At 40.2% G+C, this 13,451-nt stretch overlaps 2 protein-coding genes across 2 annotated transcripts in view; one reads left to right on the plus strand and one right to left on the minus strand.

Moving 5' to 3' along the window:
* The window catches only part of TIMP4 (TIMP metallopeptidase inhibitor 4), a 28,737-nt gene extending 27,765 nt beyond the window's left edge, over positions 1-972 (minus strand). The window contains exon 1 of the mRNA XM_074602558.1: positions 291-972. Coding sequence (XP_074458659.1) covers positions 291-417 — 127 coding nt within the window. The 5' untranslated portion in view covers positions 418-972. The remainder of the gene's footprint in view (positions 1-290) is intronic.
* Positions 1-13,451, plus strand: part of SYN2 (synapsin II) — a 195,463-nt gene that overhangs the window by 131,394 nt on the left and 50,618 nt on the right. The window lies entirely within an intron of this gene.

Here is a 13,451-nt window from a genome sequence, read left to right on the forward strand (position 1 = left end):
TATTCTTCCCTGCTTACTCTAAGTTAGGACTTAATATAGAAGCTGTTCCTATTGGGAAAAAAAAAAAAAAAAAAAAAAGGCACTGAATAATACAGCAGTTTCACCAATTTGTAACCACAAAATGTTCTGGAAAAACAAGAGAAGCAGAACAGCTACTGTAATTTATTTTTTTTTCCATAGCCCTCTCTTTAGAAGGGATCTCTGCAGTCATTTGCTTTTAGAATCCTGGGCGAGCCTGAGCCCCCCGGTTAATCGCGTTCCCTGCGGCGCCCGCGGGAGCGGTGACTCACCCAGCGCCGAGTCGCAGATGAGCTGCTGTGGGTGCGCGGGGGCACAGCTGCAGGCCCCCACCTCCGCCGGCCTGCGGCTCAGCACCAGCAGCGCCGACAACAGCAAGGTGCCGGCCAGCGGGCTCATGGCGCTGGTCGCTCGGCCGGGAGAAAAAGCTTTCTTAGGCTTGGTTTTCCAGCTGAGCTTGCTGCCGGCTGGCCGAGCGCTTCCGCGGGCGGTGGAGTTTCGGCGCGGGGCGGTTGAGGGAAGCCCTCTAATGCTGGCTCGCAGTACCCGCGGATGTTCACTGACTTCTCATTTCCCTGGCGTGGGACCCTCTTATTTATGGCCCTGACACTAACTCCCAACTCCGCCTTCCTCCGAGGAAAAAGCACATCATTGGTGAAAGTTACTGTACCAGCAGAGAGGTTACCTTAGCAAGCATTGCAATGTTGCTGTTATGAGTCAGTAGAACTATTAATAATCAAAAGCCTTTTGCAAAAACATCTTTTACAAGTCTCTGAAGCTGATTTTATGCTCTTTAGCAGGAGGAAGATTTTTATCTTTTTCTAGCAAATTTCCTGCTAGTTTGAATTGAAAAACTAGTTCTGCTACCTTCTCTTTTTTGCCCAAGTAAACAAAGCTGTCCTTTCTTAAGCTCTGTTTTCGTTTGCAGTCCCTCATCTTCCCCGGCACTTCTGTGCATTTTCTTGGAATGACGTCCCTGTTTGCAGGCTGGACAGAACTTCATTCATGAAAAGGCAATGTTTCAATGCTCCGTTTGTGAGCCCTGAACAATCGGTAGTTACAAGGAATAAAGCATTAAAAATAAAAGCTGCAATAAAAGGCATTTCTTATTATTTCATCGCAGATTTAATTTAAAATAGGAAGGAAAAAGATACCACTGGTGTACACTGGAGGCACGGCTCTTTCTCTGCCTTCCTTATTAATGCGAGCCCTAATCGACACGGATCTGTGTCTGCACTTTCTGGCTGCTGTTATACAGGGACCACAGACATAAATACAAGACTTCGGAAATCTTTTTCAACTTCAGCTCTTTGGTTGCTGTAGCAATCTGGGCATGTGTGACGTGTACACACCCTCTTCTGTAAAACAGTTGTTTCATGAGGGAGCAGCATAAGCTTTGATTAGAGAGTAATAAAATGCATTGATAAAATAGATTGACATGCAGGACAGAAGTGCTTAAAGGACTGCACGTTTTGTCACTTCACAAATCAAGCTTCGGTATTGAATATTCATTAACATAATTTGAACCATTTCAATCCAGACTTGTGAAAACGTGTCTTGTTGGGGCTGTGATTTAGGCGTACACAAAGTAGCTCGCTGTCTCTATATAGATGTGTACGTGGTCCGCAGCAGCAGCAGATTTATTTTATTTTTGAACAGCAAGAGGTCAGAGAGCAGTGTTAGTGCTCTGATTCTTGGTTGGTTCCACACACACACACACACCCCCGGCCCCTGACACACTTTGGCTGTTAAAGAAAAACAAAATATGCAAATATTCAGAATTACTAGAATTGGGTCTCATTTTTAGATTTTAGATGTACGTTCAAAAGCTGAGCCAGGCATGTTGTACACTATGCCCTGATTTAGTTCAAGCAACCATACTTTAATTTTTATTTTTTCAGTCTGAAGTTTTGGCCAAGGCCAGGACTAACACCTGAAAATAATTTAGACCTGTGAACACTTCCATTCTTACCTGGAGGAAACTTACTTCTTTCAGGAAGCTTTTCATGTGAGTGGAAAGATAAAAAAGATGTGAGGCTGAAACCTCACGCAGGAAGTTCAAGCTACAAGAAGGCTGAACCCCCCCCCACCCCCCCGAGCAGGTACTTTAGTGGCCTCTGTGGTCAGTAGTTCTAGGAGTATTGATTTTCAAGTCTCGCTCAGGGCAGCAGGATTGGAAAGTGATGAAGGAATTAATTGAGAGCCATTGATTGGTTTCCAGATGACATCACATGGCTGCTGCTATAGATGATCTAAATAGACCAATTTAATTTCTGTTTCAGTCAAATTCACATAATAAAGAAATATGCTGGGCAAAGTGTCTTCTCTGCCATGGAGCGTGCAGGGCTACCTAGTCCATGGTTGAGTAAGGCACGTGTTGCCTAAGATTGTCTGGAACAGCACGTCAGGCTACTGCGCTCTGCATGTCCTGGAGACCTTTCTATCTAGTGCAATCAAACTAATTGTACACTCAAACTAAAAATATTATGCTTATAACAAAATATAAAAATAATTTTGTGAAAAGTTAAAAATTAACGCACAACTGTCCTGTAGACATACTTGAGAATTAAGTACTTATGTTCAACTGAACGTGAGGAGGTGTAAACCTGCTAAAACTAAATCTCATGCGGTAATTGTACAAATGCCATAAAACCATATTTTAATTACAATCTTATATAGTATCGCCTGCAGCTACCCTTGTTTAAGAGTCTTTCAAAGCCACCTGTACACAGGTGGAATATTTAAAGCACTTAGAGAAGGCAATGGCCACAAGAGAGGTCGCTGGGAAAGTGCTCTACGCAAGGAGACCTTTCAGCGGTAACGGGGATTTTAGTGAAACTTGTGGCTCGAAGGTTTCTCAGCCCTAGTGTGAAACAACTGGTCACAACAGCAGGAAGAAAAGCAGATGTGTCCACCGGTCAGTCCTAGGTTGTATATTTACATGATAGCATTTGACAGGGATTTTAATAAGTCTGAAAATCTCAATACTCAGGAACATGCTCTCACAAATGCAAGAAAATGCATTTTTAGTCCATTTTTCAGAGGAGAAAAATATTACCTGCAGCTTCTACTGATATCGGTACAGTGACTGAGTACCTGCTACCTCTGAACAGTATCAGCAAGCATTAGGGTTTAGCTTGTCCTTTTTGATATTGTATATTGTTAGTATTTTGCATTGTATTAGGAAAGTTACTTTTAGAGAGTTGAAAAGAAACCCTAAGCTCAGCACCCATTCTGTACTGCAGTTAGATCTTCACCTTGTAAAATGCAAAGATTATTTGCAAGAGATGTATAAATATTCCTTGCCTAACTTTTAAGCAAAATAATCTTGTATCTTAAATGATAGTAGAGATATTGTAGCCAACATTTTATAAATATAAGCAGACCGATGCAAAATAAATACCTGGTCTTTTTACTATTTGTATAAATGGGTTTCTTTCACTACACTGTATGCTATGATGCCTGTTTTCCTTTAGTTTGATAAGTAAGCCATGATATCATGGCAAATTATGTCGTAATACTAGTCAAGCTCATGCCCACCTCTTGGGCGTATTCTGATACAGCTAACACTTGCTAATGAGAAACAGCAAAGTTCATTTATCAAGGGATGTAGTCACCGATTCCTTCAGTTCATCATTGATGTAGCAGAAAAACCACTTGGCTCTCTCTCCTTTCTGTCTAGCAAAGCAAGCCTAGTGTCGAACAACTAATTTCTGTTTTCTAGTAAAACGCAAGAAGACAGAGAGAATTGTGGATAATCCACTGTATTTGTCGATGCGTGTGACACGGAAACCAGGCAGGGAAGCTGACAACAGTCGCATTTTTCATCAGCTTCATCTCTTCTCAGTGCGACTTCTAACTTTGCACAGGACTTCTAATTCTGGAGGGGCTTTTGTTGTCATGATCCTTGCTAATTCTTACAACGAAGCATTAGCATCTATCAACAGCGTTCTGGTCGTTAATTACCATCCTTGTTTCTTTCTCTTCTGACAGCCCCTAGAGACCCATGTTAGTAACACTAGGTCTCCTCCTGTTGGATGCCACGTGTGCAGAGTCCCGTGGAGTGAACGACTGCTTCCCCTGAACTCCAGGGGAAACTCGCGCTGAGATGATACTTTCATCTCTTCCCCGGGAGTTACTGGGGGCAGCAGGTGATGAGTGAGGAGCTGGCGTGGGGAGAGGCGGCGCAGCCTGGTCACCTCTCCTCCACGCTCTGCTCTCACCCGGTTCCCAGGCACCGATCATGAGTGTTTCTCTGGCAGGTTGGAGCGGACACTTGGAGTCGTGTCACGGAGCGCTGCACTGTGTTGCACGGGGATTGTCCTTTCTCAAAGGCTCTTTAATCATCACGGGGACACCTTGCTGTCCCTTCCAGCTGTCAAGCCGTTGGAATGGACACAGTGTCTTTTGGTTGAGCTGCCTGCTCTGTGCGTTAGCTTCTAGCAGGCTACGGGGTATAAGTTTTTATCCGTATCAATCTTATTCCCTCTTCTTTGTGGCAAATGAATCTTATTTTAGAATGACAGCAGGCAGGATTCTCCACAGTAATAGCTTATCTGTCGCCTTCTTCATGCTGTGCTCAAGTTCTTTTCTCCCTCGTTCTCATTTGGCATTGCATTTGTTTTTCCTTAAAACTGTTTCCGTTTAACTGACACAGTCACGGTACACATCCTGTACAAAACCTATACAAACAGGCAGAAAATTCAAAATTAGAAGAGTCTTTCACAAAATAGATGAGGTTTCATGGATTTTCAATTCCAGTGCCTCCATATGTACTGTAGCCTGCTTCAAAAGGGAGAGCATTTATAGCTGTCACTTCCTAAATTCTATGGTAAAAAAACCCTATGCAGTTTATAGACACAGCAATTTGGGAATTTTTTTTATAAGATGTCAAAATGTTACTTGGTTTTAGAGGCAGCAGTTTGCTAAATAGTTGGTAGAATGATTGGAACGGAATGAAAAACTGATGTGCCAAAATCAAAATATAATTTGTCTCTGCAAAGATTTTGTTTTCTCCAGAATTTCTACCAGGGATCTGTGGGAACTGCTCTTTTTGACTTGCTGACTTTATACCTAATGTTTTTCTTTTTAATGACAGTTTCTGTTTGCATGCTGTACAGGTATTGAACGCAGGAGATTTTTCTGTCATCAGAGTACATCTGCGTTGGTTTAGATAACTGTTCTCTTTTAATTGAAAATCGTTGTGGAGACAAATGTATTTTAGATTGATTTCCTGGTTCAGATTTGCGTGATAGTGTCACTTTGTACCTAAGATCATGTCAAAACTTGTGTTCATGTCAGTGAGTACCAAGAGAATTGGTTTCTTACATCCAGTGCTATGAGGTGGTGGTAACCGTCTGCGAGGGTGCTCGGAATCCCCCGCGTGGCATCAGCTCCCGTTATTGCAGTGGGAATTGAGGGGGCCCAGCGTTTCCCTGGGCCGATCTATATTGCACTTCTTTAGTTTATAAGCCATTTTAACTCTCTGTTTTGAATAAAGAAATTACAATTAAGGTGCATTTACCTCTCTTTAGTTCCTGGGCACGCTGATCAAATTAAAGCTCTACTCTTTTTATCCACTTGAGCTTTTAAATTTCTTTAATGCCCCTATTTCCAAAAAGCTAACACGAAGCCTGTCGGACTCTCCTTTGGCTTGCCACTTGTGTGAAATGTTTTCCCGGACAGAGAGAATGTTACACCTAGTTTTTCCTGTCAAGGTACAAGGCAGTGGAAAATCTGGCTGGACATCTCTGAATTGTTCTTTGTCTTTGTTGAGAGTAAGAGCTCTTTAAGGGGGATGTTTCTGCTTTTCGTAATTAAGAGAGGAATATGTCGAGCTACCCCTGCTGGTGACGGAGAGCTTCTGCGTGGCCGAGCCCTGACTTTATCTTGAGATTGTGTTTTCTTAAAACCAAACAGACCAGAGGAGGTACATCTTCTGCTTGTTTATTGATTTAGGGCTCTTCCTGCCTGTTTCTGGGAAATAAAAGGCCACCTTCATTATTTCACTTTTAATTTCCTTTCTCCAAAGTAAGCAGAGCAAAATTAGATTTAGTCTGATGCATATTCCAGAAATAAATTACATGGAACTAGAGTGGTTAAATGAACTTTGCCTGGGGATTATTGGAAAGATAAATATTTAAACACTGAACTTGAGGTAAGTCATGTTTATGCAACATCTATTTTTTTTTGTCACTGCTGGTTTTTTTCCCCCCTCTTTTTTTTCCTGTTGTGGCTTTTCTAGTCAACTCAACCATGAGGACATTAAAGCCAGGGCAAATACCACCTTCAAAAAACTGTCTTTTCTGTATTGTTGCCAGCAGAGGGCTTTTTTTTTTTTTTTTTAGCAGATGATCTTTGCCTAGTTTTATTTTTATATACAGCTTTGATTATGTTTTACATTATACCTTAGAGGAATTCAAAGTAAATTTACAAGGATTCAAATTATATCTCTTGGAAATAAAATAGCTTATATTGTGTAACTCTAAGCATTGTTCAAACGTACTTAAATTGCAGAAGAACTTATGAGCCTTTGACCACTTTAGTGTATGAAGCTTAAATTTTAAGGATTTACTTTAAATTAATAGATTTACAGTGAAGAAATGTCAGGGTGACACTCAAGTAAACCGGCCTCATAAACTCCAGAAATTTCTGAAAACAGAAATGATATGTATTTTTGCCATTATATATGGAAAAATGCAAACTGATACAGATGAAGATTGCGCTGGGTAACTGTAGAGCCATCTACTCATTAAATAAGCTTCACTTCAGATTATAGAAGGTGATGATGGTGCCTGTAGGTATTGTGTAAGTATATCAAACTAGAATACTTCTTTCTACAGTAAAAAGCATGATAAGCAGATTTATGAAATCTTTAGGTGGTCAGATATTAAAAATTAATACAATAAAATGATGCTTTTCTATGTAAGCTCATAGTGCAAAGAATCTTCAGTTTTAAAACACTGACGTAGGTGAAAAGTTAACAAGCCGTGATAGTTTGTCCTTGCTATTGTGACATCAGTCAGCGGGTCATGAAGTAACTGGCTTTTTAGATTTTCATGCTCATCTAATTAAAGTGTTTGTAATTGTAAGTCAGCTTTACTGTTCTCAGAGAACTCACATGAGCAAATTTGTACTCTCTAGAGTATGCTGGTCAGAAAGGAAACAACCGAAATAGCTATAATTGTCAGAATTTTGCAAATGGCGTTTCATTTTCAAACTTGAACCTAGTTAAGAGTATATGGGCTTCGTAGCTCAATAAAATAAAGTATTTTTAGTGACTAGTCATGGTGGTTTTATATAGAGAACTCTGGCCAGTGTTACCATCTATAAAAATACCCTAAAGTGCCAAAAGCCAAGAGGTTTCTTAGGTGTGTATGAACAGGGATGGGGGCATTTAGTCATCGAAGCTAACAGAACCGGCTGTATACAGTCCTGTGATTTCAAAGTTGATGTTTAATCAGACAATTCCTTCAAAAACTACTGTGGTAAAACTATGTCACACACCGAAACTAACTTAAACTCCATTCAGGAAAAAAAAAGAATGAAGCAGGATTTCTGACCAAGAGCCTTAGGTTTGGCTGGAGTTTAGAAGAGAGTAAAGTGACAAGGCAGAAGTGGGTTTGTAAGAAGGGGACGTCAAATCTGTGATGGCTGCACAAATCCCGAAGAGTGAACCTGCATTCCCCGGGGCGATGGCGCTGCCAGCTGCCTCTAGTTACAGCCTGTGTTTTGTTTCTTCCTAAAACACAAGTAAAGTTTATTTTGTCAGGTTCACTGGAAGGACATGACTCTTGTTGACATGTTCAAGGAACGGGATTTTTTTTCCCTTCTGCTACCCTGGAACTGCAGGCACAGGACACAAACTTCAGCTTAGAGGAAATCATAGCGATGAATTCAGGAAGGAGAGAAGTATTAAGTACTACTTAGTAAGAAGTACTATGCCAGATTACCGATTCTACTTTTTATTTGTCATTAAAGTGCAGTGAAAATACAGGTAGCAGTATAGTGTAAAAATGGTGTGGTTCTTCATGAGCACAACAGTAGCAGAAAAGTATTCATGAGCTTTATAATTTTGTTAATTAGCTGCTCAGCGGTCAGCATTATAGCATCTATTTAACAGTTTCCTTTCCACAGAGCAGTTTTGGTATTGTTCATTGGTTTAGGTTGTTCGTTGGGGTTGTGTTTGGTTTGGGTTTTTTTTTTAAATTTCACACCCAACAGTATCCATTCGGTTCTTCTGCACATACTCGGCAGCAGTTCCCAAATGGTATTTTTAAACAAAACAAGCATCCCAGGCTGGGTAGCTGTTGGGCTGCCGATGAGTACAGACCACTGGATATAGCCGGCTGTTTTGAATGGTGCTAATGAATACTGTTACAGACACTCCATGCTGGGATAACAAATGAGGTCTTCTGGAATATGGATTCCTTCCTTTTCTCAACAAGAAAAAAATCGCCCACCAAGTTTGAAGAGAAGAGGAAGGGGGAGACTGTGTGGTTTATCTTTAACTGTTTTTTCTTAATTTTTGGCTGGCAGGATATGCTTACTTTTGAAACTGAAATATGTTCTGGACGCAGTTGGTTTAGCTATTTCCTATGGTGCTTCTCCAGATCAGAGGTCAGGAGCCTTCAAACCTTTTTGTGTTCGTGAAGTCTTCTGGGACCCATGTTTTTAATGGCTATCTGATGTGTCAACAGCAGTTCTCACTGTACTTGCTTGCTCTTTTGGAGCACCTATAGCATTTGATCAGTGTCTTTTTTAACTGTTTTAATTTGGCAAATTTTTCTTAACTTCTAGCAAAAGCGAAGAGCGATAATTGCAGTGTTTTCTGAAATCGATTGAATTTTCTGCATTTCCCTGTTCCTTCAGTGTAATTATTAATACATGGGATCAGAACAGAAGACAGGCCAGCCCTAAATCCTTCATGAAAACAACATATGCAACATATTGAAAATACCTTGACATTTCAGAAAAGCAGTACAGTATTACTTTGCAGATTTCAGGCATTTAAAATAGGTTCTGACCAGTAACTAATGAATCTTTGAACCTAATTTGTGTTTGGATCCAATTTGCAAATCATCCTGGCAACGTGGAAAAGGAATGTTTGATGTAATAATTCACATCAACAGAAGAGTAAAAATCCAACGCACTTGAAGCCTTAATGAGGGCGATTTGATAAGTTACTGCTCCCAACACCAGCAGGTTCAAAACGCTTTGTGGTCTCACACTAGCTGACCCAACAGATGTCATGACCTAATCCTGAGCGACAGTGACATGAGAAACACGCTTCTGTGATACATTTCAAAATGACTGGCTGTGAATGCATGCTTGCCTTAATTAGCACGTATTTTGCAACTTCAGAATGTTGGGTCAAAATCCACCCTGGATTTAGTAGTTCCATCAGTATAACTCCTGCTTAAGGTAGTTCTTTGTCTATTTGTAAATCTAAACAGTTTCATTGCAACTATAATTGCTTTGCTGGTTGCCTGTCAGTAGTGAATGAAAAATGCTAATATATAGTTATTTGGATAGGGAAAAGATAGACATTTTATTAAAAACATGAAGATTTTTCAGACAGGATATTACAGTCACATTTTAAACCCATATATACTGTCGTCTTTCCATTACAGACTTAATCACCTCTAATATTTCATCCCTCGTTCTCCTCTGTCCTTGAGCCCTTCGGCAGTGGAGTTAGCCGGGGCTGGGATGGGCTTCTCACCCTCAGGCAGGTGCCCGCTCTGCGGGAGGTGTTAAAGTATTCCCGCTATGCTCGGTAAGACTCACGTCAAACTTGAGTGAAATCCCAGTTTGATGGTGCCTTGTCGTAACAACCATTAGAGTTGTCTGGTCATTAAGTATGTAAATTGAATTCCTGCTATTATATATGTCAGAAACCATTAAAACATGTCATCTCAGTAAAGCAACTTCCAGGCTAAATATTTCTGAGTTTGAAGCTTAGGAATCTAGACTTCCGTTATCCAGATTTTAAAAGGATTCTGCTTTAAAAGATTTTTCACTGTTGCCTTTTGTCTGCAAACAAAATTGCTTTTTGCTCTCCTAGGGAACACGTCTTCAAGGTCACAGATCAAAGTAGTACCTACTGCTGGTAGTGCCTAGTCCTAGTCACGGAAACGAGCTGTGCACCTTATTCTAGGTTAACGGCCTGTTGAAGTAAGACTTCACGTTTATTTAAAATTGTGATGTGAGATGTTAAAGCCACAGAAGTGAAGGCGTATAGACTGAATCCATCTGTACAGTTTTTAGGAGCTGATAAAACATTTTAATAGTCAGGGATGTTACTTTGATTAATAATATCATATTAGCAAATATCAGTAACGTATCTCAACTGTTTCATACATGGGTTCCTGCAAAGAGCCAAGACAGTTTTTCCAGTTGCTACTAGTATTTATTACCAATCCAGTCATACTCATATATAACTATGGAAAATTGTATTACATGCTTGACACGTATTGTTTTGTCTCTAATTAATAATTATAGTTTATGGCATTGTTCTCTAAGTTAGAAGAGAAGTCATGTTTATCCTAATTATTTTTTTTAATATTCAGATGTATTTCATGTGTGTTATATGAATGTGGAAGGTTCATGCAGTGTAGTCCATTTCCATCTCTCATACATGTGAACTTGCCAGATTTCTTAATGTAATTTCTGTTGTTGGTCTTTCCTGATTTTTTCCCCTTAGTTTTTAATTGTCACAGTGTAATTTATACTTCTCTGAATTTAAGAAAACCTTTGAAAAATAAGAAATATTTTTGGAAAATGGCCGTTTCCCCCCAGCAATATATTTCAAAGAAAACATGCAATAAGTCCTGTCAGTGTCAGCTCTATTTAAAGTGGATCCATTGAGACGTGCTAGATCTTCTTTCAAGGTATCTCTCTACCAAGTAACTATAACGTAAATTAAAAGGAAAGCCCGGGAGCCGGTAAGTTTTTGGTGTTACTATCACAGTTGTATCATACATAATGTTTGGCCAAATATATGAAAAGTCTTGAGACTGCTGTTCAGTCAAGACAGAAACTAACACAAAAGAGCAGATTGGGAAGCGTTGGGGCGAGGACTCAAATCGAGTTTTCTGTCATTTGACTGAGAAATTTCAGGCTTTGTTATTGCTTGGCAGAACAATGCCGCGCACAACTGGAAATTAGGTAGTGGCAGGGAAGTGACTGCATGATGGCGCATGTCTAGTCCCCATCTACAAAGGGAAAACTGTGGTAATTCAAGGAAGAGCAGGAATAAAGGAAATGCTGTTCAAACCCCAAACTAACTACAACTTCATCAGCCCTGAATTCATGGGCCTGTCACAAGAGGAACGCTGGGATAAATGCTCATTTGTCTGCCTTCTGTGCTGCCCGGCTTTTTTTGTGTCTGGTGTTTGAAATGCAGCGTTCAGCGCCTTTTTGCCCTGCAGCCAGCTCTTCCCTCTGTCTGCGCTGGGATGTGGTAGACCACACGAAATCCGGGTATCGGACTCCACAGCAAAATGAACTCTATTGCCTTAAATGATGTTAGCGCAGGTTTTGTATTTCCTGTGGCCCACAGAGGATTCCACAGCTGTGGAATCACGGGAAAATACGTGTTCCTCTTAATTACAGGAGTGCCATTTGTATTGCTATAGTTAGAGGTCTGCCAGTGTTTCCATTACAAACCCCCGTTCAGTGGTTGAAAAATGTGGTGCTGCCCTTATGAATCGTGAGTCAGGCAATGATTTGTTCCCCCTCTTCCCCCAAAAAATTTGGAAAAAAAAAGGGGCTGGTTTTAAAATATGAAAGCAATAAATAAGTGACTAGATGTTGAGTATACAGGACTTCGCATTCCTACAGTTTAGCAAGAAATTTATTTTAAAATTGCAGTATAGGGGACTTTTACTGTATAATGCTTTTGCAAGTGCTTTTGGATATTTTGAAGTTAATCAGTTTTTTCATGCTTACGTGCCTTAACTTAAATTGGTTAGATGATTGAAACGGGTCTGTGAAAGAAAATCAACGTATTTTGGATTTAAAGACCAACTCTTGAAATGGTTCCTAAACAAGAGTTAAATAAAAGACTTTCAAAGTATTCATAGTTATTGATTCCTACAGTGTTAATTGTCAGAAATTCTGCCAAAGCTAGCAGTTGCCTTTCCAGAGGCAGTGAAGCGTGGGGGCTGCAGTTAGGCGCGTCCTCTAAAGAGATGGGTTTCAGAGTGGTCCGCCTGCCTGTGGCGGTGGGCCTTGATTTCAGATCTCAAGGATGCCCTGGCAGAAGATAAGTATGTGACGTCTTTACTTAACTAATGGAATAATTTAACTGGGATTGCAGTCTCTAAATCAAATCTGGCTTTCTCCTGAAAAGACATAGCTTTGGCTTTGCGGCAGAAATCAGTGCAGGAGCTGCGTGGCCGGTGCGGCGGCTGACAGCTGCCAGGCCCTGTCCTTTCCTCGGGCGTTGAAAACTCTGGAGTGCTCGTGGAGCAGATCCACAGGGTCCTCCTTTCTCTTCTGATCAGGCAGAGCAGAAACTGAGATCCTGACAAAAACCAAGCGACTTGGTTTTGTGAGCTTAGGTGTCCTTTATATGTTTTAACAAAAGTCGGAGCACAACAATATTGCATTGGAATGCATTTTAGGAAAGTCAGAGAAAGTCCGTTCAAAAAAAGAGAAAAGGAAGAGACACGTGTATGGTACTGGGAATCCCGTGGTGAGTAGTAGAGAATATGTACCTTGCAGTGTTTCCCACTTGTTCTCACTTGTTCTCGTGCAGATTTGCCTTTCAGTTTAAGTATTTTTTAAAGCAGGCATCCTTAAATCGTATTGAAAAAAATGTTTAAAACATAGGAAAAGCGTGTGTAAATTTTAGTTAGCTTCATAACCCTACCAATAGGTTTGGATGTTACCCAAAGCCAAGTGACCTTCCCATTCTTTATCTCTTGATCTTAACGTCAGTATTTACAATCCCATGATACTTTCCATGTAAATATCTGTTTGTGTGTTCCTGTGCAAAGTTGTGCAAAGCACAGTGAGATAAATGTGACCTCCACTTAACCTCTTGACAATCCTTTGTAAGTATTTGGAAAATAAGTTTTCTTTGGAAAATAAGTTTCACATAAGATCTGTAAGAATTCTGAGTTTCTTTTCTAAAGCATCAGCTTTGCCTTTGATTGTATTTACTCTCTTAAAGTTTGGTACTAAATGAAGGTTTCAGACCCCGTAACACTTATTGTCCCGCTTCTGCCCAGTTTAATTACGTGTTGAGGGTGTTCAGGTTTTTATTTCTAATTATAATCCTGTTCTACTAAGTATTTGTATTTATGCTTGGTTGACAGAGGGTCAATGTATGTACGTTTTAGGTGGAAGAAAAAAGGCAAAGAAGTGACAGCTGTACCCATGACTGAGAGATCTAAAACGTCTTCAAATGAATGATGGAAACAAAA

Source organism: Larus michahellis, chromosome 10 (assembly GCF_964199755.1).
Source record: "Larus michahellis chromosome 10, bLarMic1.1, whole genome shotgun sequence".
In the NCBI taxonomy this organism is placed as follows: domain Eukaryota; kingdom Metazoa; phylum Chordata; class Aves; order Charadriiformes; family Laridae; genus Larus; species Larus michahellis.